Consider the following 22,443-nt stretch of genomic DNA (forward strand, 5'->3'; position numbering starts at 1 on the left):
TGCTTCCAGCATTTTCAAATTAGTTTGTCCTGTCTAGCAGAGTTAACGGTAGCCCTACACCTCCTCTCAGTGAACACTAGATCTGACTCACCCTTCTTAAACACAGATGCCAAGATGGAGAGAACAGAGGAAACAGCAAGGAAAACAGTGCATAAGAGAGTAACAGATCTGCCAATCCATTGCTGTCGCTTTTCCTTTTGGCAGAAAGACTTTGGTTGGTTGCTTGTTTTTTAAGAAGGGGAAAGGGAGTTGACTGCAGTCACCCCTGCTTTGCATGAGTCTATATCCCTGCACCATTTTGCTCTTTGTAGCAGAAATTAGTTGGTTTTCACTGCTACTTTTCAGGTTTGCTCCAGTACTATTTGCAAGGGCTGAAAATTTTTCTGAACAGTGACTGTCAGAATATATGTAACACAAGACACAGCTGCTCTCTTATGAAAACCAGTCTCAAAAGCAGTATGAGAGAGAGCTCACAAAAGGAAGCAGGAGAGGCAGTCGGGAAAAGTGAAAAATAAAAAGCTGGTCTTTTTGTTCCTTCTGTGACAAATCTGTATCCTTGGAAAAAACATGTCATACTGCATTTGGAAGACTGCTATACACATGAATTTATACTAGAGAACACAGATTTGGGTAATGCGTTAAAGGAGATGGAGCTACTAGTTTGACTACTGTCTCCAAAAGCTTGTATCATTTGTGTCAAGAAAGCACAGAAAATGTTTCATTCAAATAAATATAAGTCTGTCTCACACTTGCTCCTCTGTTAGGCCTTAATACAAAACAAGCTGTCAAGGAAGGAAAAGACCAACTTAGAAACAGTAAAGAAAATAAGGCAGAAAAAGGGACATTACAGACAGTGGAAAAGGAACAAAGAACAAAAATGTGGAAGTTGTATTTGAGTCATTTGAATCTAGGTAACCTAATTTCATAAGGAAAAAGTTCAGATGCAGGCCTAAGCATGACAAATATTCCTGGTGCGGAAAGACTTGACTTGAAAAGACATGCAACTGAGGGTCAACATGAAAGAGGGCTCTTGAAAAACAATCCCAGGCAGCACAGAAAAGACAACAATGGGAAACACCTGTTTATGGCCACTTTCAGTACAAGAACTGGTGGACAAGAGCCTGAGAACATCTAAAAGAGATGCAGCACAAGCTTCACTGCAGACTTCTCATTGGAGTACATAATGAATGCCAAAGCCTCACATAGCTTTATAAAAAGGATGGGAGAAAACAATGGGGAAAAATAAATACCTCTGTAAAAGGTTATGAATGCACTAACATCCCACCATTTTTGTTTTACAGAAATGTCTAATCATTGCTAGAGGCAGGCAGGTTCTGGGGAGAACATATCAGCTCAAGCCTCTCATGTTTTCATATTCAGCCCCTTTATGGCTGCTGACAGCATCAGGATACTGGACTAGAGACAACTTAGACCTCACCTACAGTTCATATGCTTGTGCACTACCCAAAGATTTGTTTTCTTTCTTTCATGATGGTTAACAGCTGGATTAAAAATACTGGATTTCCCTGCTAAGGCCCATCTGCAAAGGTCCTCTCACTCATCTCCCCCTTCCTTCTGCACAAACTGTTGTCCCTGAGTCCGTGCAGCTGGCCAGCATTAATGAGACTAAATTTCAGATAAATGGCAACTCCAATTATTAAATTGCTAAATCTTTTAATAGCAGTCTCACTCTTTAATCTCAGTACATTATCAGATAGAAAAAAAATTTCCTAAGTCCCAAATAATAAAACATGCAATGTGTTTCAGCATTTCTGCGTGAAGAGATTTAGCTTTTGAACTAAACTTGCAGGGTTTCTAAGTAGTTGAACTCTTTTACACATGTATGTAGTTATCACATTCAACCATTCTTGGGAAAAGAGTATTGGAAACATAATAATGTGACCAAAACACTAACTTTAAAAGAAGAACCCTTATGCCAAGCTGTCAAATTAAAAGAAGATAAGTCACAGGTATGACACATTCTCTGGGAACTCTGCCTCCAGCCCCTCACAACACCAAGTAATCTCTCTGCTTTCATCTTGATTATTCCTCTTTCTTTCAGCCTTTAATTGGTACTTCTCTTCCCTTGTTTACACATAACCTTCATGAAAGACATTACCTATCAAGAGCCAAGCGTTAAACCAGCAGCTCTCACACAGCTCCTCACTGTGTACTGTGTTTGCACTCAATAACCTGTACACTTGACTGCAGTGAGAGCCAATCAATTTAAAGTTCATGCAAACAGCAGGGCAGTAATGAACATGCTTAAGGACTATAAAAAGGCTAAAAACTGCCTGTTCCCTCTCTCACCAAAAATATCAAAGGGCATTGTATAGCATGTGCAACACATACATTAATTCTCTCCACACTGCTGCTTTTGACTGAAACCAAAGCACTTCTTTGATGAAATCAGACACATGGCACACATACTGCCTAAGATCTGGCTCCCTTTAATATATCTTAAATTAATTATCCTGAATTAATTACCCAACAGGCTGAGCCTAACTCAATTCTTGCGTACAGATTTTAAAAACAGACAAGCAACAGTGCTACAGGATCCTGCTAATGTCCTTTGGCACCTCACACTTGTTTCCCAAGTGCTGTGGTCTGCACTGTGTCAGCCCTTGTAGCTAGGACGAACACAGACTAAACATATAGGAGCTATTGAATGTCTTTCAATAAAGCTGACAGGCAGAGAAGCAGCATTTCATCAAGATTTCTCTTAATATTATGCTTATTTGAGTCTTAATACAGCACACTGAATATTCCAATACTGATCTCCAGACGTATCAACTGCCAGAAGCTCCCTCAGAAATACATTCGACTTTTCCTGAGCAAACAGATTCCTGTAACAGAAGTTTCTTGGGTAAAACTTAACCACAAAAAAACCACCCTTTTTTTTTTTCCTTTGCAGACAGAATCTTGGATCTAAAATACAACATAACCATCACAGAACATGTCAGACAAGGAAAGCTCTCCAAGGAGACAGTAAAAGATGAGAACAGGCTTCCTCCTCTTCCTACAGTTCAATATTCACTATCACTTTACTGTCACTTCATGGGGCTTTAACCAAAACCTGAGTAAAGACTAAAAGTAACACAAATTCCAAAAACAGCACACAAGCAGGAAGCACAGATATGCAAAATCTTGAACACTGTGCTTCCCCCATTCAAACCTTAGAACCTACCTTCCTCTTTCTATTTCCATTACTCACTCTCTTTAAAGACTGCAATTGCAGTTTGCAGTGAATACTGAACTCTTTCTGTCTCCAGGAGAAAATCTTTTTCTTCACATTAGCACAGAATCAGGAATATAATTTTATTTCTGTCATCTCACACTTGAAGATCCTGTTTCAAAATACCCTCCTGATATGCACTTAGCAGTGTTCTGACACACTCTGTTTTTCAGCATATCATAACTACGTCATCAAACTGTCAGAATTTGGACGCTGTGGTTCCATTTGCCTTCTATTGTGGACAAATAACAGGCTTTCATACATTTAACAGTACTTGTTAAAATGACTCATCCTGCCGCATTTCAAGTAAAGCATTAGAAATGGAAAACACTAAATGAATGGAGATGAACTTGTCAGCACTTGCTAGGAAGAAAGCTGCAGGAGGGTGGTAGAATAAATAAAAAGCTGCAAATAAAAAAGCTGCCTTGCTAACCTGTTAGTAGATCCATTGTAGCAGTAGTTTGGAAGGAAATCGTAATTGAGTTCCCAAAAGACATGAAGAGTGATTCTGCCATAAGGGGCTGAAACATTGTGGTTGGCTTCTCTGAACATGGCATCAAAGCTGTCCAAGGTCATATACCTACTCAGAAGCTTGTGAGTCATTTTGTTTATCTCTATCAAGCCATCCAGCTCCTACAAAACACAAGAGGAAAGAAAGAGAATGATGCATTTAATAAAGTGGAGGAAATGAACAAAGTACATAAATAACCTTGAGGGAAGAGAAGACTAGAAAGAAGTCAAAATGTACAGTTGACTCTCCCCCAGTCTCTAACAATAAGGACTGGAAAGAATCAGTACTCTTGGGATTGTTTCTTAAACCTTCTGAGACTTTAAGGGTATTCAGAGGCAGAGGGGTCTCAAACACAGATCTCCTCCACTTAACAAAACTGAACTTAAAACCCCAACATTTAAATGGGGTCAGACATAGGCCAAAAGCACTTTTCTGTATTTCCTACTTTACAAGCAATCACAATGTTATTTCACCACTAGAGTAACTGAAGAACTAACTATTGTAGTGGTAATGTTAGGAATAACATCACATTTACCATCCTTCTCATGATCTATTCCAGTATGTACTAAGATGCAATGAAAGACCAGATCAAACATTTACAAATGTTGTGAAGGTTTTTGTGCCCACAAAATCACTAGCTGCAGGCTACAAAACTATATGTGAATACTGCATGTTATAACATTTCTCCTCCTGACAAGAAATTCCTATTATCCTTTCTGGTAATTTCTTTAAAATTAACAAAAACCAAAATCTCCATATCTGACGTCAGACACTGAAAACACCAAAAATAACACAATATCTGCTTCCAAAAAATCCAAGCACTGCTTTAAAATATTATTGTGCAATGATCTACTGAAGAAATATCCAGTGTCTTTTTTCCAGCTGTGTGTGAAACTACCGGTCATCTTCCCAAAGCCTGCTCTCTGATTTAAGTGTTCCATATTTCAAAGGAGTTTTAAACCTGTGAGCAAGTTCGTTCAAGAAAAAAAAAAACCTACTCTGATTATTATTACAAAAATCCAGTCTGAGGGGAAAAAAATAGCTCAGTCTTGTAAATACCTTAATTTAATTTACTGTGCTTGAAAAAAAGCAGCAATTACAGATTACTTAATCTATTAGGGTCAGTTTCTTGCTGAGGAAACCAACCAGTTTTCAACAGAAAATATTTAACTTTAAAAAAAAAACAAAAAACCCCCAAAACACAACCTGTGACCTAAGGAACATACAACTGATGGTTTCTGTTCACTTAGCCACTAAGAGTGTACTGCACATAGCAAAGAAAAACTACATTTCAATAATTCTAAGTTAGAAAACCAAGCATTCAGAAGTCAAGAGGCTCTATGGCCTCAGTATTTGATTTCAGTAGACAACAAAATTAAACCAAGATATTTAACTGCATGACAAAATGTCACTGTAAAAATCTTATTACAGAAAAAACATAAACTCTTTTGCCCAGCTTTTAATTTATTTTTCATTCCAGCAGAACTGAGTGCCTGATATTTTTCTTTCTGACTGCATGTTTACTTGTCAAATTCACGCTGTCTTGAAATAAAATTTGTTTTTTAGCATTTTAATCAGGAAACTAACTCAAAAGGACACCTCAATATTGCACAGATGCTCTTCTTCCATAGGCACAAGTCAGATCTCATTCCTCCACAAAAAAAATATTTTTGTCATGCTACAAAACCAAGCTGCCTGAGTAAATAAATGCCTTTTGATTCTACCAAGCACAAGGCTGATTTTTTGATCTGCAATTTATAAGCATGGGCAGAAGTGGGCTCTTACAAAAATTTAAGTCACAGGGTGATTGCCCTCCTTTTTTTCTCATGGCTCTGAGTACATGCCCTCTACACTTTACTCCCAAGGCCCTCAGCTGCGATAGGTTAGGAGTTGTTTCACCTCAACTGCTGTGTCAGTGATCTGGCAAAACGGCAACACAACACAACACTCACCACAATGGAAGTCAAATCCTCGCTCTCAAATCTGCCGATGGCCAGTTCCATCGACCTGTACATGGCTGCCGAAATGCGCTGAGTAATCAGCCGGTTCAGGTCTATGGACCTGCCAAGGAGCTAAAGGAAAACATGCTGTGAGGTTTTGAACTGACAGTCAGGTTACAAGACAAACTGTACAAGGATTATGAGATTCCACAGATGAACAGACTCTCACTTTGGGAGCTTGCATCCCAAATACACTGAAACAAAGCAGATGGACAAAATTTATACATTCATGAGCAAATGCGGTACTACAATTTGCATCCCAATTCTCACAAAAAGAAGTAAAAGTACACATTGCATCTGCATTTAAGTACTTATATCAGCATTTTATGCTTCCACAACATCGTGCCAACAACACACTGAACACTGGTGAAAGACATTACTAAGAAGACAACGCTACCACCCATGGCATTCCTATTTGGTTCATGTTTTCTTAACTGCAACAGACATTTGCATTAAAATGGGATCTTTTAAGGCTTTTTTCTTTATTTACACCTTCATGCGACAACAAAGCAGATCTCAAATGTTCAGCTGTGCTACTGAGATGACAGAACATTAAGCACAAAATGAGTTTTGTCTCCCTACATAAATCAACACCATTGGAAAGTTGCCAAGCAACTCAAATACAACATGGTAGGAGTTAACTCACTTGAACATGTCTCTGTTTCAGCAGTGTCTCGTAGCGGTTGGACTGCAGCAGCTGAATGGTTGCTCCCTGGTTCTTGCACTCTGAACGCAGCCGTTTATCCAGAAGCAGGCTATGAAGAAAGGAAGAAAATGCTTAAGATATACTAAACAGCAAAGCAGAGCAGAATAGTGTGAAAAAAAGCTCTCATAGTGGAAGGAATAGCTACCTGCCAGCCATCGCCTTGTAGTATGCAAATATTTGGTCTGCCAGCTTGTAAACAAATTGGTCAAAACACAGGTTTACCTTGGGGAGAAAAATATCATATGTTTAGAGACACCTAAAATTAAAAAAAGAGCTTATCTAAGACCTCCCACTGTTCATCAAACATAGTCAAGAAAGTTAATAGATCCATATTTCCCAATACAAGAGAAGATGTCATTCAATTATCAGCATTAATGTGAGGGATTTTTGCACAGGTCTACAGTTTTCAGCATTAACGTGAGGCATTTTTGCACAGGTCTACAGGTTCCTTCACAACATATTACCCAACCAGTTACTCATCTTCTGATCCGTCTTCTCAGTTTTTCTATTATCTCCAGCTGTTCTTAATCTTGTACAAAGGCCTTGCCCTTTAGCATGATTTTCACATTCAGGTACAGGTTATTTTTCTCCAATAGGTAAGGTTACTTTACCTCTGCCTCAATTTCATCATAGAGGAACTGCTTCTTAAATTTGGTAAGTGCATAATGAGCACTGTCATTATAAAGGTCCAAAGAATACAGAACATACCTGCAAGAAAAAATAAAACACGAGAGTTACATGTGTATAAAAGTTATGATTCTTTCAGATGGTGCAGCCAAGATGATGTAAGCCAGTCAATATTGTAATCCACAAGTGGTTCACGAAAACAGGATCTTTCTCTTTTTATAGTTTATATAAAAAAGATCACAATTTTTCGTTTAAGAAAATATTAGGTGGTTCAAGAAAAGGTGTAGATATATTTGAAGTCCCAAACTTGTTTTCTAGACGTAGCTGTCCATCAAAATGGAACTAGGCTTCCATTCGTATGTTCGACATCTTTGAAGAATAAGTAAGGAGAACTCAAGGAGCAAAGTAAGTGGCTGGTGCAATGATACCTATATGAAAGGTTTAGTATTTCAATGACTCACTTCAAAAAGAAAACTTTATAGAATCTGAAAATGGGCAAATGTAAGACAAGAAGTTTATTAATGTTTAGAATACCTTCTTAATGACTACTTGTTAAAACCAATTAAAGCAGCAACATTATAATAAGGAATGGCAATCATTGAGAATAATCATTTCAGTGGAAGAGCACAAGTGGTCTTACTCCATCATTGATGCCTCTTTTGTCTCCAAAATATGATCCGTCAAAATCCAAGGCATGGACATCTCAATGGGAAACTGGATTCTTCTGCCCATGGTCAACTCTAAGAAGAATTCCCTGAACCACAGCTGGGACAGATCACAGCATTGCTGCAGGGTTTCTTTCAGAATAAATAAGGGAGAATTATACTTCTTATAGAAATACATCAGGTACAATACAACTTGTGATTCGGATGATGCAATGCAAAACAAAAAAAGCAGGTGCAAGTCACTAAAGCTGTACATAGGCCAAATAATCTAAAGCAAATTCAAAATGTAAAGCCCATGAGTTTTGAACTCCTCACTGGCCCCCAAAGCGGTGCCTTCTTATAGAAAAAAAAGAAGAGTGGAAGTGGATGAGACTATCAGGTAAACATAAAAACTGTGTACACCAGTAAAAAGGGATTTCTAGTTCAATTTCTCACTTGGGGGCTGAGAAAGCCATACGTTGAATTTGGGAAGCAGCAAGTGAAGGAAGCAAAATTGCACTGGAACTCCCAGTACCATCCTTCCCTATGGAGGACTGAATTGCTCCACATGTTCCTGTTGATTAGATGGGCAGAAAATGACAGACAGACACATGAAGTAGGGATTAAAACAACAAGTTTCTAAGGATGCTGTCAAGGGCCCAGAGGTGTGCTTCCCACCTCTCCAGAAAATATTTGGTACCATCCTTCTTTTCCCAAATGCTAGTGAACTAAAACAGGAATGAACTTTTTACACTAAGACCTTCTGAAGACCTTTTGCAGCGCCGTTCCCCAGTAGCACTATGATATTAACAGGCTCCCCCTTCTCCAAGGGTAAAGGAGACCAGCAGCAAAACAAAAATGAAAGACAACACAGCATGGTGATGACAAGGACTAGGTACACTCAATGTCAGTAGGTGAATTCTTTAGGACAGCATGTTTCCGATTACAATTAACTGAATAGTAAGAGTAGTGAAATGACATCGAATTTACCACAACAGAGAATTTGTTTCCTCTGTACTTAAAACAAAAACAACCAAAAAAATCTCCCAAAACACAAAAACTACTTCCTTTAAAAAATTTCAATGTGTAGAGGCTTATTTTTTATATAAGTACATACATAAAGAAAATAGAAAAGGGAGGTAACAATATGAAATTTGACGCATTAGAAACAAACGTATAACAAGTCAAAATAAAAATCCCACAACAATACTAAGTGCTATCTCAGAAAAAGTTTGGACAGACCAAGGCTTTGGATACATAAACCAAAGGTTAAGTTGACTTAGGCAATCGGAAACATTTTCCAGGTCGTGTTAGAGGTGTTAGGACATGCTAAGCTGGACACTGATCATCTACATATCTTACCACTGAAATTTATCAAATGAGTGTAGAAGAAAGACTCGCGATGGAATTTTTCTATGTCCAATATGGTGGGCCCCTCAAGGCTACTTCTCAAGGTTTTCTTGGAACCACTTTTGTCAGCAATGAGGGACTCTAACATAGTTCTCACCATGTAAAGCTGTATCATTAAAGGAAACAATTATGGTGGAAAGGGGAGGGAAAAAAGGAAAATACACATGGTACATTAGTTGAGCAACACTGAGAATTACTATCAGTAAGCGACTGCTCCACTTCAAACTGAAAACTGGCACTGTGTGGACAAAAGCCTTTGAGGCAAGAGGAACAGATGCAACACTAGCCTACACACCAGCACAAATGCCTACCCATGCCAAGGGGACCTCCACTGACAATCAGCAGCAGACCATTTGCAGTGGAACAGTTCACATCACCACAAAAAGTAAAAGTAATAAGTAATGTCTTACCACCAAAGTTTAAAAGAGGCGGATAGATGTAGGACTGCCTCAGAAACTTGTGTGTCACATGCAATAGCTTTTCCAGTCCCAGAGACTTGAGCTGCTTCAACAGCTCAGCAGAGTTTAAGGACTCTGTCATAGTGCGAACCATGAAGAGCTAAAAACCAACAGACAGGGGCAGGCAGGGGAAGAGAATCCGTTAATAAAAACACATGGGTAAATAAGGAACGGGAAAGAGAAGCAGAGAAAACATGTTAGTTTGTTAAAAATGAAAAGCAGCACAGTAAGCATGCAGAGGAGGTCATACAGAAAGGTTGTTCAGAATAATCACTGCAATCTGGGGCTCCCTCAAGCAAAGGGAAAGTTCCTGCTCATTTCAGAGGATGCTCAGGGAGCCATTAGCTTATCAAACGATTCAGAAAAAATTTCCAGGTAGCACCAATTACCCATTCATACACAGCCATTTTAGAGCCCCATGAAAACCTATCTAAAATGGATATATTCAACCTCTTGCCTTCCTGTCTACCCAGACAGACAAGTGTGCCAGCCCAAGAGAAGAAAAAGCAGATAGAAACACATACTCTAAACAGCCTGTTGCAAAGGTGAAGCAAAGCCCTTAAAGCACTGGAGAAGCAAACTGGTAGTGATATTTAACCTTTTCTTTCACCCCAGGAAATTAGAAATCAAAACAATTTTTCTGCAATTATCAAAACAAAATCTTCATTAAACCAATTTTATCACAAATTAAGCAATTTTTTATTACCCAAAATTATTAACCATATGTGCTGTCTTTCCCACAAATTTTAGGTATTAAAAGATTGTCTTCACAAACCACAGTTGCCTTCAATTTTTCACCCCAATTTCTCAGATGAGCTATGAATATCAGACCATACACCCTCCAAACAAATCCACAAATTAAATAAAAAAGAGAACTATATGGAGGTAACAGGAATGAGCATCTAGGTATGGAATTTTGATGACTACCACAGAAAACATCTGAAATATGTCATTTTAGTGGCAGCAGCAGACAAATTAGATTCTAGGGACCAGATTTATCATTCATTAATGAACACTGCAAGGGATTTTGTCAGAAGTAATATTCTTTCCCATATTTTAACAGATGTTCACTTATAATTTAAACATATTTTAAAACTACTAGACATCTACTGAATAGTGTGACTTAACAAAAGTTTTTACCAGCCATACCAGAGACAAAAGTCAGTCTTGAGTCAGACAAGAAATAATTCAAATATAATTCAAAATATAGTTCAAAAATATTATTTTAAAAACATAAGGAGCTCAATGAGAAAATATTTGTTCCCAGAAAATCAAATTAAAGAGATTGAACACTTGGAAAAATTATGTATCAGAGTAGAAAATCACAGCAATCTGCAATTACAGGCAGAAGATCTTGGTTAAGTGCATATAATTTTGCAAATATAAATCAGAGTAGAATTTTAGCATAAAAAAAAAGACTGCAATAAAACCTGTAATTTTAAAATAGTTCAGGACAGAAAGAAAACACCTCATGCAATAATTGTTGACAGATACTACAGCCACCAGACAGGAAAATACCTGAGTGCTGGAAGGTCCCACTGCACGTCTTGGGACTTTGATGTCAAAACCACTTTTGGGGTCCTTCTCTCCCCTTAGAGCTGGGTCATTGAATGGCTCGTGACCTGCTTCCCAGTCACACACTGTCTTCCTTATGGCCTGCAAAACACTGAACACAATTCCCACTCCTTCAGACTGCAGCGCATCCAAGTGCCCTGATAGAACTCTTTACTTTTTATAAGCATTCCTCCATGAGCACAGAAACTTTGCAACAGAATTTAGGAGCTCAGAGTAATTCCAACCAAGAACAAACAATTTCACCAATGTCTTCAAGAATGACACATCCACAAAATAAACACTCCATGCTGTTTATCAGAAAAGGTAGTGTAGAGCCCTTAAAGACCATCTAGTTCCAACTTCCCTCCTGCCAAGGGCAGAGCCACCTTTCACTAACATCAGGCTGCTCAGGGCTCCATTCAGCCTGGCCTTGGACACTTCCAGGGATGGGGCATCCACAACTTCTCTGGGCAACCTGTAACAGTGTTTAATTACCCTCCAAATAAAGGATTTCTTCCTAATACCTAATCTAAATCTGCCTTCCTCTTTCAGTAAAACCATTGCTCCTGGTCCTGTCACCGTCTGCCTGCATAAAAAGGCCTTCTCCCTCTTTGTCCTAAGCCCCTGTAAGGTACTGGAAAGCTGTAATAAGGCATCCCAGAGCCTTTTCTTCTCCAGTCTGAACTACCCCAGCTCTCCCAGCCTGTCTTCATATCAGAAGTGTTCCAGCCCTCTGATCATTTTCATGGACCCTTTCTAACCCTTTCTATCTTTCTTGTGTTGAGGACCCCAGAACTGGATGAATCAAACCAAATTTATACTAATCTGAATACATATTCACTATGAAATCAATTAATATTTAATCAAACCAAAGCAGATTATTAACCAAATTGATTGACAATGATGACTTGAATAAAAAAACAGAATTCCAGAAGAAATCCAGATTCCAAAATTCAGCTGAAATTTATACAAACAGCTTCATCTCCAAATACTGAACTGGAACTCAGATATCTGGCAGGAACATAGTCAGATATATCTTGTGGCATGCTGAATGATCAAGAAAATGTCTCATCTCAAATCTGAGCAGGTATGAAAGTAATATTTTTCTACTTCATTAAAATCCTTTGACAAAAAGACTCTTTCTGTAAACCTAATAATGTGGAGCAATTTATTTATTCTTAGCTTACAATGACATTTTTGTGGTAGTCAGAGCATTTAGCAATAGCCTAATTAGTTAAGGACTTTCACCTCTAAGAGCTTTGCAATGAAATGTGGGAGTAAACAAATTATAAACAAGTCAATATTAAAAGCAAACAATTAGGGACAAAAAAAATAAGGTCAGGAAATGTCACTCATCAGCATGGGCAGATGGAAGAGAAGTGTAAGGCTAATAAGCCAAAAGCAGCAGCAGCTGAGAAGTAAGACAGAATGCTGAGAGGCAGTGAGAAGAGAGAGTGGAATAAACATGAGACACAAGGAAAGGACACAATGGAATAATAAAGTGGACAGTGAAACCTTTCTTCAAAATACAAACACTAATCTTGCTTTCAGTATTACTGTATTTGTATTTTCTTAAAATAAAAATAAACAACAGGGACAACAAGACTTCCTAAAGTAGTCCTATCTTAGGACAGCCTGGATTCCTGCTGTAGCCATGCTGGGAGCCATTCATTTTTAACTTCAGACTTCCTCAACTTCCAGTTCATATCCAGCCAAGCTAACCACGAATGCCAGACAGATTGGGAGTACAGACTTAGAGAGATCGAATTTAACATCTGTGTAATTCTGCAACTAATTTACTAAGGTCTGGAGGAAAGAATATAGAAAAAGATAAAAACGGTAATGCTACCTCTGAATGACATTTTTCTTCTTTTTAATGGCTTGTCTTAATGGCTCCCTAAGTGTGACCTGGGCAAAGTCCTGAAGAGCTGCGTAAATTGTATGACGAATGGCATGATTGAAAACACTTTCCATTCGTCCCATCAGCACCTGAAGACCTTTGATCATGGCAATCACCTGAAAAAAAAAACAAACAACCCAGACAAATGTATCTTTTGTATTTTGTTTGTATATTTGTACAAACTGCATTTTTAAACACAAAAAATGAGAAAAGAGGAATTAACAAGTTGCAAACGATAAAGGATAGATTTGCTGTGCTCCTCCTATGCACTGAATGGAGGAGCACATGTTGCTTCAGAGTCAGCACATGGCAGGCTGGCTTTCTGCACTGGGTATGCAAAAGGCTTATAGAGAATGTTCTCTTTTGTATAGAATTAATCTTTAGAAAATCTCTAGAGAAAAACATTTCTCTTACCTCAACCAAAGCAAACTTCTCCTCGCTAGTATAATTGTATCTTGTTGCTCTTTCATACTCTTCTGCATTGTCAGGACAATCTTTATTGGAATATTTGTCAGTTGGGTGAACTAGCTTCCATGAGTACTGCAGTTCACAAGGCAGAAGAGGGAGGAAAAAAGATGGGGGAACAAAAAATACAAAAATGCTTGAGAAACACAAAATGCAGATGGACACAAATAACATGCTTCAAGAATTAGTGTTCTCATGAATATTTGAGGAATAGTATTTGATACTACGTTCAAGCCTTGCATAAATTCTGAAACGACTATCTGGTGGAAATGCCAAACAATAATTTTCCTAAAATCTTTTCCTGAAAACCAGTGATTCTGTATTATTCCGAAGAATTGCCACTCAAACTCAACAGGTATTGCACTTAAGGGCGTTTTCTACTGTGCAAATGTTAACACAGGCAAAAGTTTCTTCTCTGCTTCAAATATGAGAAACACAGGAAGACTTCAGAACATAAGAAAAAAAAATCCATCAGAGCCACACACAAAAAGAGGAACTTTCTACTTGATGAAATATTCACATTCAGATTTCAAAACACAACAAGTAAACTACAGGTTTGGGTTGTCAGGTTTTTTCTGGAGAGAGAGGGGGGTTGATATTTAAGTTTACGCAGCTGAAATGTGAGGAAATAGCTGTGAGGAATTATCTGTGACAATATGATCTGCACAGCATGCACTTCTCCTAAATACTGCCTTTTCAGTCACTGCAAACAGCTCAAAATGTTCCTGAGCAGTGTCAGGCTGGCCTAATATCCATCAGGGTACATCAAGTGAAAAATCCTAGTCACATTTAAATACAATTTTCTCACAGTTTGAGTTCATCACATAGTAAGATCTGGTTGACACCACTTTAGCATAAACGTTAGATTACAGAGCAATATAAATTTGCCTACTATAATGGATTAATGGCATGAATTCACCTATGGCAAAGGGGAGCATCACACCCCGAAACCTGAGTGCCACAAAGAGGACACTGAGGAAATGATTAAACAAAGATGAAGCTCTTTGGGGGCATTAAACTGGCAGGGTTAAGATGCACAACAAACACATGCTGCAAGTTTTTATCTGAACATGATGCATGTGACTATGTTCATGGATACTCAGTGAAGGTGGAGACAAGTAAATAATTAGGATACTCCATATCAGAATAAATTCTCAGTAGGACAGGAAGAAGGTGAACACAAACTTGAACTTAGGTAAGAAGTATTTATGGGAATCCATACAAACTAGAAAGACAATGAAAAGCAGTGAAAATAGCCAAAAAACATGCTGTGATGCTCAGAGAAAGTTTGTCTTGGAATGAGTAGGATAGAAACAGAGCTAAGAATGAGAGACTTCCTTCAGAGATATAATAAAATAGGAAGATTTTCACTGTGAAGAGACCTGGATGCAGGAATTTGTGATGACAGAAATAAAGGGTGCAAGTCTAGGAGCTGCAGAGGCAAGGAATAAGAAAGGAATTCTTCTTTTAGAAGAGAAAAGGAGAACAAGATTTTCACCATTAAATACACTGTGGATTTAAATAGGAATAGGATAATACAGGGAAAATCATGACTCATCTACTGGCTTTTAAAAGAGGCAGTTAAAAATACAAACGAGACAGAAAACTGGTTCTCCAGCTATGCACACTGTGACTGCACTGGAGTCACATACTGCAAATTATTTCATGCCCCCTGAGATATCTGAGGCAGAAGAGGAGCAAGTCAGGCTTCTCTCATACAGTAAATCACATTTCAACCCTTCCTATAACATGTTTTGGTTCAGCTAAGGCACACAGCTTTTATCCAATGTCTGCAGCATGACAAGGACTCTTGCATCCTTCTATTCAATTTCTGCCTTAAACAGCTTCTTATTGGAAAAAAGCACAGTCACTTTCCTAACTGACATCTGTTTTTAAAATAAACTATTGCAATATAGAGCAACAACTCAGCATGTTCTTTATTTCCTCTCCCTTATCTCCTCACACATTTTGGTTTTCCTGCATTCACTTTCCTTTTGATTAAAAGCCCCATCTAAAGCCAATGGGAGACCTTCCATCCATTTTTGTGTATTAAAACCATACATGCTTCAATTTACTCAGCAGTGATGTCTAAACACAGCCAGTTGGAGCTGTTCTGTCACTTCCTCAGTGACTGCATGTCAGTACAGATGTTTCTAACAATATCATTTTTAAATAATGTTTAGAAGGAAATGATGAACTCTTAGTCTACAAAATATTTGTATCAAGAGTGACATTAAAACATCTGGTGAAGGTTCACAGGTGACAACCTACCCATTAAATAGAACAAGTTGAATGTACTGTGTGAGCTATGTGCTACTGGATCTTCAAAGCAGCAACATTATTCCTAGACTCTGAAAATCTCATATGCCACCCCTCTAAGAATGAGGTTTGAGGCAGAAGGAGAAAAGGAGTGAAGGAAGAGGGAAACTAAGGGAAGAAGATTCTTGTTGGGTCCTTTCCAATTCAGAATATTCTGTGATCCTTTGAAAACACAACATGCATTTTTCAGTCCAGTAAAGCAAAGCTATTTTATTCTGTCTAACCTCAGCAAGTCTCCTCTTTTTCATCTGTTTTTATTTCCCGTGTTACATACCACTTCCATGACATGGGCACTCCACTGGGAGAGAAGCTGCAGGCCTTGGAGAGAGAGATCAAAGAGCTTCCGATATTCTGCATCTGTTTTTTGAGCTTCCTGTCGACCAGACCCAGTCACCACCTAGAAATTATTAAAAAAACACCAAAAAAATCCACACCCAATTCCACATCAGAACATGCTGTATTCAGCACCTACAGCTGAATTTCTACATTGATTGAAGCACTAAAACAGCATCATATACTAACACCTGCTTTGTCATCTAACATCAGCTTTTTCTTCAGAGACTTATGAAACTTCACAGATTTTGGTCAAGAGACAGAAATCACTGGTATCCCTAATGACCCCAATATTGTTGCAGATGAATTCAAGATATCAATTATATACTATATACATATTTATTTGTTGTCTCTATATACTATATATGTAAGAGTGTGTATACATATGCATTTCCGTATTCTTTTACTAATCTCTTAACCTAGTTTTGTTTAAACTGCTACAAGCTCCTGTTTGGAGTAAGGACTAGACAGTATATCCTAAATGAGACATACCAGAATTTCTAGGATAAATCTGAGGTAGAGAGGAAGAGGCAGAAGGACATTAGAGTTTGTACGATGTGTCATTATTATGGTAAATTTAAATAGTGCAAATATAAGTCAGAGAACGAGGATTAGACTCACAGCCAGCTTTTCTTGACTCAGGTGGCCAAGATTTGTCATTTAGCAAGCCAGAGATTTACCTGCTTTTCAGATACTTAATGAGTGAGCCATTAACTGTCAATGAGTGAGGTGTAATTTGCATATGTAGCTGTAACCCCACTCACCTCACTGTTGCTGTAACGAGCCAGTTCAGATATGAAACGCATATGGTCTTCTCTAATTTGGATCATCTGCTCACATATATTGTACTGGGGACTGCTGCTGGAAGATGTGCACGTCCATCTGGTTCAGAAGACAAGAAAAACCCCATCTAGATGAGTTTTGACAATAAACAGCACAACTGATACAGCAAAGAAAGATCCACAATACATTACTTTTTTTGTTTTTTAATATGTTTTCCTTCCCTGTTGTTTGAGGTTTTTTGTCTCGTCACACCTCTACCTTTACCCCTGCACAAGCCATTAGTGATGAACTGCCCTTCTGAGTTCAAATAGCACTTCTTCCAAGTCTTAAGCAAAAACTGTGAAGTTTTTCTTTTCTGTTTTGGGAGTTTTACTTTTTGTTTTTTAAAGGTTGCTGCTATGAAATACGAACCAGCATCTCGCTTCAAGAGCACAAGATCAAAAAGGATTAAAAGGTAGGGCAGAAGTACAGGTATAGGCTGTAAGATACATCTAGCCACCTGCAGATATTTTTTTTTGTTTATTCTTGTTGGACTCTGAAGAGTGTATAGTATGCTCCCAGCTATAAAAGACACATTATCAAGTACTATTAACATGTTATGAAGAGGCACACAAAAAACATGCTACCAAGAACGTCATGTTAAGTAGCCTCACATTTTTAGTAGCTCAGTAGGCCCATTGCCATTGATTTTCTCTTAGCAATTACATGCAAGTTATGTGGTTTTTTTCTGCAGGAATTAAAATGCAAAGCACAACATTCTAAATTCATGTAACTGCATGGAGGCAAGGTCTTGGAGGAGTACAGAAAGGTTCACTAAAACAAAGCAATAACCAAAAACCATGGATCCATTAATGCAACAACTGGCTGCATTTTCCAACCATTTCAGTGTGCTGCACACCTAGCCAAAAAAAAAAAAAAATAAAAATAGGGGGGAGACAAGCTAAGTTGCTGCTCCATGTACAATGTACACATGCCTAGTCACCCATGCACTACTACTGCTCACCTCGCTTAGTAAAATCCTTCATTTCTTTTAAAGAAAGTTTCAAATTTAAAGGAAAAAATAAAAACTACATTAGTGTAAGATAAAATTAATTTCTTCCAACCCAGCTGATAAATGTCACAGATACATGAATGAGCTCAGCAGCAGAGAAAGGTTTTTAAACCATCTGTTTCTTTAGTTATATCCATTACATGAATACATTTATAGTGAAATACCCACACCAAAAGCATGATGAAGTGAAAATCCTATTAATTACCACAGACCCATGGACTAACAGCTGAGTATGAAAATATACTCCAAGGGTCAGATCTTCCCCATCCCAGATGCTCCACTCTGTTTCTTTCTCCTTCCTACCTGGATTTATTTTCCTCGTAATGGGCACTGGTCTTAATGTATCTGGCAAGTTCAATCTGCATGTCACCAAACAGTGGGACAACCTGCAACTGCTGTACACAGGGAACAAATCAGATTAGATAAATTACTAACATAAATTGTAGTGAAAGGAAACCATTATTTATCCATATTATATCCCAAATTGATTTTTTTTTCTATTTAAACATATTTAAAATGCAAGAGAAACTACCTTTAAAATCACATCTTAACCAACCTTAAAGTACTTGTCTATCTTGGCTAAATTTATCCTTTTCTTTGCATCCAACTTATAGATGTTACTGACACTTCCATCCATCAGGTATAATCCAAAGCCCATTACCTGAAAAAGGAAAAAATTAGGCCTTCCACAAAAGGACTGCAAAAGTAAAAACCTGTAAGTCTGTTCTACATATAATTAAAAAAGTAACATTTTAAAAACAATCCTGAAACACCCAACCTCCTTCAAACAGAATACATTTTCAAATACATACATTTCTGTACCTGTATCTTTTTTTACCTGTATTACCAGTTTTAACATTAACATTAGACTGATCAGTTACCCTTAAAGGCTTAGCATTAAAAAATAATCTCATTGAAACAAGAGTCTGGCTATATTTAGTGCTTTTCTTTTCACTTCCATTTTATTTAAATTCTGTACATGCAAACTGATTTGGTAATAGAAGTTTAGATTTAATATCTATGAGTGATTGCTCTTCTGGCTTTCAGTACCTCCACAAGAGCTCAGAAGGATCTAGAAGAAATTTAATTACATTTTGTCCAAGGTATTGAATTAACGTACGGTCAGAAATCTATCAGGAAAAGGCTCTTCACCCAGAGGGTGGCTGGGCATTGGAACAGGCTCCAGAGGGAAGTAAGTGGTCACAGCACCAGCCTGGCAGAGCTCAAGAAGTGTTTGGACAACACTCTCAGGCACATGGTGTGACCCTTGGGGATGGTGCTCTGCAGGGCCAGGAATTGGACTCAATGATACTTGTGGGTCCCTGCCAACTCAGCATATTCTTGGATTCTGTTTAGTATTTAAAGGAGCCAAGCAGAGCAACTTACTGTGTTCTAAGCATCTCAACTGAATAAAAGGCCTAAATACAAAAGTCACACTGGGCACCCTTGTAGATAGAACGCAAATGCTCTAGAGTTCATGTGTGGTTTCAGAGGATTTCTGTTTACTCCTAATAAAGAGAGCTCTACAGAAGTTAAACATTAAAGTGATTTAAAATATTTGTCATGATGCAAATTTTTAGCTCTTACTCTTTATCTTTTCTACCACTGCAAGACGTGCAGCTGATATCAGCCACATTTCATACCTCCCAGCACCCTCTTATTACAAGTATATACTCCAGCTAACTAAACTGATTTATTAATCCTAATTTCAAGATACTTGTTCTCTGAAATATTTGATACTCAACCTTACTTCCAAAAGCTTTTTAAACTATCTTGCCACATATCTAAAATTAAATGCAGTAGTTGCTTTCTGCTGTCATCAAACTTCATATAAACACAATTCCACAGAATTGAATGCAGTTCAAATGGGTCAACTTCAATTTATGAAAAACAAAAATGGATTAAAAGCTTTCAAATAATTTTAGCATGTAATACAAAAAAAAAAAGAAAAGTGATGGGGAAAAGCAGTAATTTGAATTATTTGATTAATCTGGTTCCTTTAAAAAAAAAGAACCAGAAACAATCTGGAATTCAAACACCTGCACTCTTCCTCAACTTTCTGTTTTAAATTTTGTACCCAAAAGAAACTTACTTTCAAAAGCATATGTTTCTCACTAGGTGTTAGATACATTTTGTTTTCATAGTAGTCCACACACAAGTTCACAATATCTGCAAGCAGCTCTTCATAGCCAACTATCACCTCCAACTGCTGCTGCAAAGACTGGAGGAAAAAAAAAAAAAGTATATGAGTTAACTAGTTGCACTGACTGGGAAAAAAGTTACTGCCAAAGTGGAAGAACTTTTTTTTAATACTTTTGCAAAGCATTAGGTAACTTGCAAGAAGACAATTCAAGCTTACTTGTGTTATCTTGTTGTGGTTGGCAAGGAACATGGAAAGGTTCTGAGACTCTTGAATGGACTGAGGATCTGCCATTTTCCGCAGGAACTGAGCAGCTCTTTAAAAACAGAAGAAAAACTGTATTTCCCTTGGCCAGGACTGTTTGTAAGTAAACCTATCTCCTCAAAAAAAAGGTGAAAAGTTCACTAGAAGAGAGGGAGGGACTTAATCTATCCAAAATAAACTGGTTTACTATCCTGAATTCCTCACTTCATTCCTACTTAGAAGGTGCGATAAAGCACAAATAAAAAAAACATTGGCTATAGGGCTCCAACTACGTGCAGCTGTGGGTCTATAGATCCAAGCCACTCAACAACCCAGGAAAGTCAGTCTTCCAGAAAACAAGCATTTGGCCTCTAGAAACACACCTCCAAAGAAAAAGAAAAGCAAGCCAAGTAAGTTTAAGAGGTCTCCATGCACAACAACAACTACAACAGGTGGAGGGAGAAACTAAATCTCACGTAAGGAGGAGCAACACAGGTAAATTTGGCTAGTCATTGACTGAATAGTTTTCTGCATGAAAGACCACAGATGCTAGAGCTGGCATGAAGGCCATCTTGCCCTGCTGCTCTGACTGCTGTGTTCAACAGAAGATACCCGACACCATCTGGTAGATCTAGTACAGAATTTGGCCACAGGTATCTCACCCACTCCCTTCCCTGCTATGCCTGATAATGATTTTGAACAGCAAAGCTGAAACATCTTAGTAACAAGTATAACAACTCTTAGCTACAAATGTCCAAAATGCGTGCCAAGAATAGAATAGATCAGGAGTAGCACAAGAGACCAGAAAGCCAGCTGCCTCTCAAACTTCAAAACAGAAACTTTACTGAACAAAGTACACGCATTACATTTAGTATACACCAAGATGTAAGTATTGGCAGCTTGGCATTAAAGGCAGAAAATCCTTTTGCTGCTGGAAGAACAGGACAAAGAAAACTGCCTAACTGCAGTCAAGCCATCCCTAGTTTCAAGGTAGCTTGTCCCATGTGTGAAGAGACTATTTTTGAAGAAAAAGCTGTCAGAAAAAAAGCAGCTGCTGCCATCTCGTGGGAGGCCTGAATCCCGGCAGTGAAGGCTCGGGTCCTGCTGCCCCTTGCCACTTACCGCTTGTAGGCTGAGTGGTCATTCTTCACGCTGCACTTCATATTTTTCAACTCATCCAACACCGCAAACATGTTGATGAATTTGCCCAGCGTGATCAGATAGGCTTCAGACACAAAGTCCTTCCTTCTCTCTGCATGGCACAAGCGTCTCACCTCTCCACAAAACCGTTCAATTGCATTTCTCTAATGGGGGGAAATGACAGAAAAAACAGGGACTAAAAGCCATGACATTTCCAGGGACAAAGTTTTATGATGTACGTAGAGCTGGTTCAGTGGAAAGCTCCAGTGAAGCAGAAAAATGTTTAAAGCATGCAAAACTAGCAAGGCATGAGTACAGGCCTTTCAGCTCCTCCTTGATGTGTGCTACAAGTGCCACCAGTGATTGTTGCCACCAAGCTTGCCTGACCTATCTTCTTTGCAGATAAAAGTAATTAAAAATACAAATAAAAAATAGGACAAGGGGTAATGTTTTTTAAACTAAAAGGGTGTCAGTTTAGATTGGATGTAAGGAAGAAGTTTTTTACAGTGAGGGTGGTGAGGCACTGGAAGAGGTTGCCCAGAAAAGCTGTGGATACCCTATCCCTGGAAGTGCTCAAGGCCAGCTTAGATGGGGCTCTGAACAACCTGATCTAGTAGAAAATACCCCATTTCACTGCATGGGGGTTGGATTATATGGTTTTCAAGACCCTTTCCAACTCAAACTATTTTATGATTCCATGAAGTTTCAATTCCCTCAAAAAAAAGGAATTTAATTCTCTTTGGTAAATATATATGAATTAAAAAGCAAATTATATGAACGCTCCCTTCAAACAAACAAACAAAAATTCACAGCACACTGTACATGCCAGCTCTCTTAAGTCATCCTGGCACATGTTTATTTGAGGGCTTATTTCCAAGTGCACACCAGCGCCATTTCAGATGGAGACTACAAATATGAAAAAGA

General features: G+C 38.2%; 1 protein-coding gene across 2 annotated transcripts in view; it reads right to left on the reverse strand.

Annotated features, from left to right (window-relative positions):
* Positions 1 to 22,443, reverse strand: part of CYFIP1 (cytoplasmic FMR1 interacting protein 1) — a 74,079-nt gene that overhangs the window by 29,880 nt on the left and 21,756 nt on the right. Inside the window, exons 6-22 of one of the 2 annotated variants that reach the window (XM_058830019.1) lie at positions 21,502 to 21,683; positions 20,356 to 20,452; positions 20,089 to 20,217; positions 18,553 to 18,657; positions 18,300 to 18,391; positions 16,927 to 17,044; positions 16,104 to 16,226; positions 13,460 to 13,585; positions 12,995 to 13,161; positions 11,110 to 11,257; positions 9,086 to 9,239; positions 7,720 to 7,876; positions 7,064 to 7,160; positions 6,598 to 6,674; positions 6,393 to 6,501; positions 5,699 to 5,818; positions 3,669 to 3,868 (exon numbers count right to left, since the gene is read on the reverse strand). In XM_058830019.1, coding sequence (XP_058686002.1) covers positions 3,669 to 3,868; positions 5,699 to 5,818; positions 6,393 to 6,501; positions 6,598 to 6,674; positions 7,064 to 7,160; positions 7,720 to 7,876; positions 9,086 to 9,239; positions 11,110 to 11,257; positions 12,995 to 13,161; positions 13,460 to 13,585; positions 16,104 to 16,226; positions 16,927 to 17,044; positions 18,300 to 18,391; positions 18,553 to 18,657; positions 20,089 to 20,217; positions 20,356 to 20,452; positions 21,502 to 21,683 — 2,201 coding nt within the window. Of the gene's footprint in view, positions 1 to 3,668; positions 3,869 to 5,698; positions 5,819 to 6,392; positions 6,502 to 6,597; positions 6,675 to 7,063; positions 7,161 to 7,719; positions 7,877 to 9,085; positions 9,240 to 9,543; positions 9,692 to 11,109; positions 11,258 to 12,994; positions 13,162 to 13,459; positions 13,586 to 16,103; positions 16,227 to 16,926; positions 17,045 to 18,299; positions 18,392 to 18,552; positions 18,658 to 20,088; positions 20,218 to 20,355; positions 20,453 to 21,501; positions 21,684 to 22,443 lie in introns of both variants that reach the window. The other variant, XM_058830020.1, reaches the window with a different exon arrangement.

This window comes from Poecile atricapillus, chromosome 1, assembly GCF_030490865.1.
Source record: "Poecile atricapillus isolate bPoeAtr1 chromosome 1, bPoeAtr1.hap1, whole genome shotgun sequence".
In the NCBI taxonomy this organism is placed as follows: Eukaryota; Metazoa; Chordata; class Aves; order Passeriformes; family Paridae; genus Poecile; species Poecile atricapillus.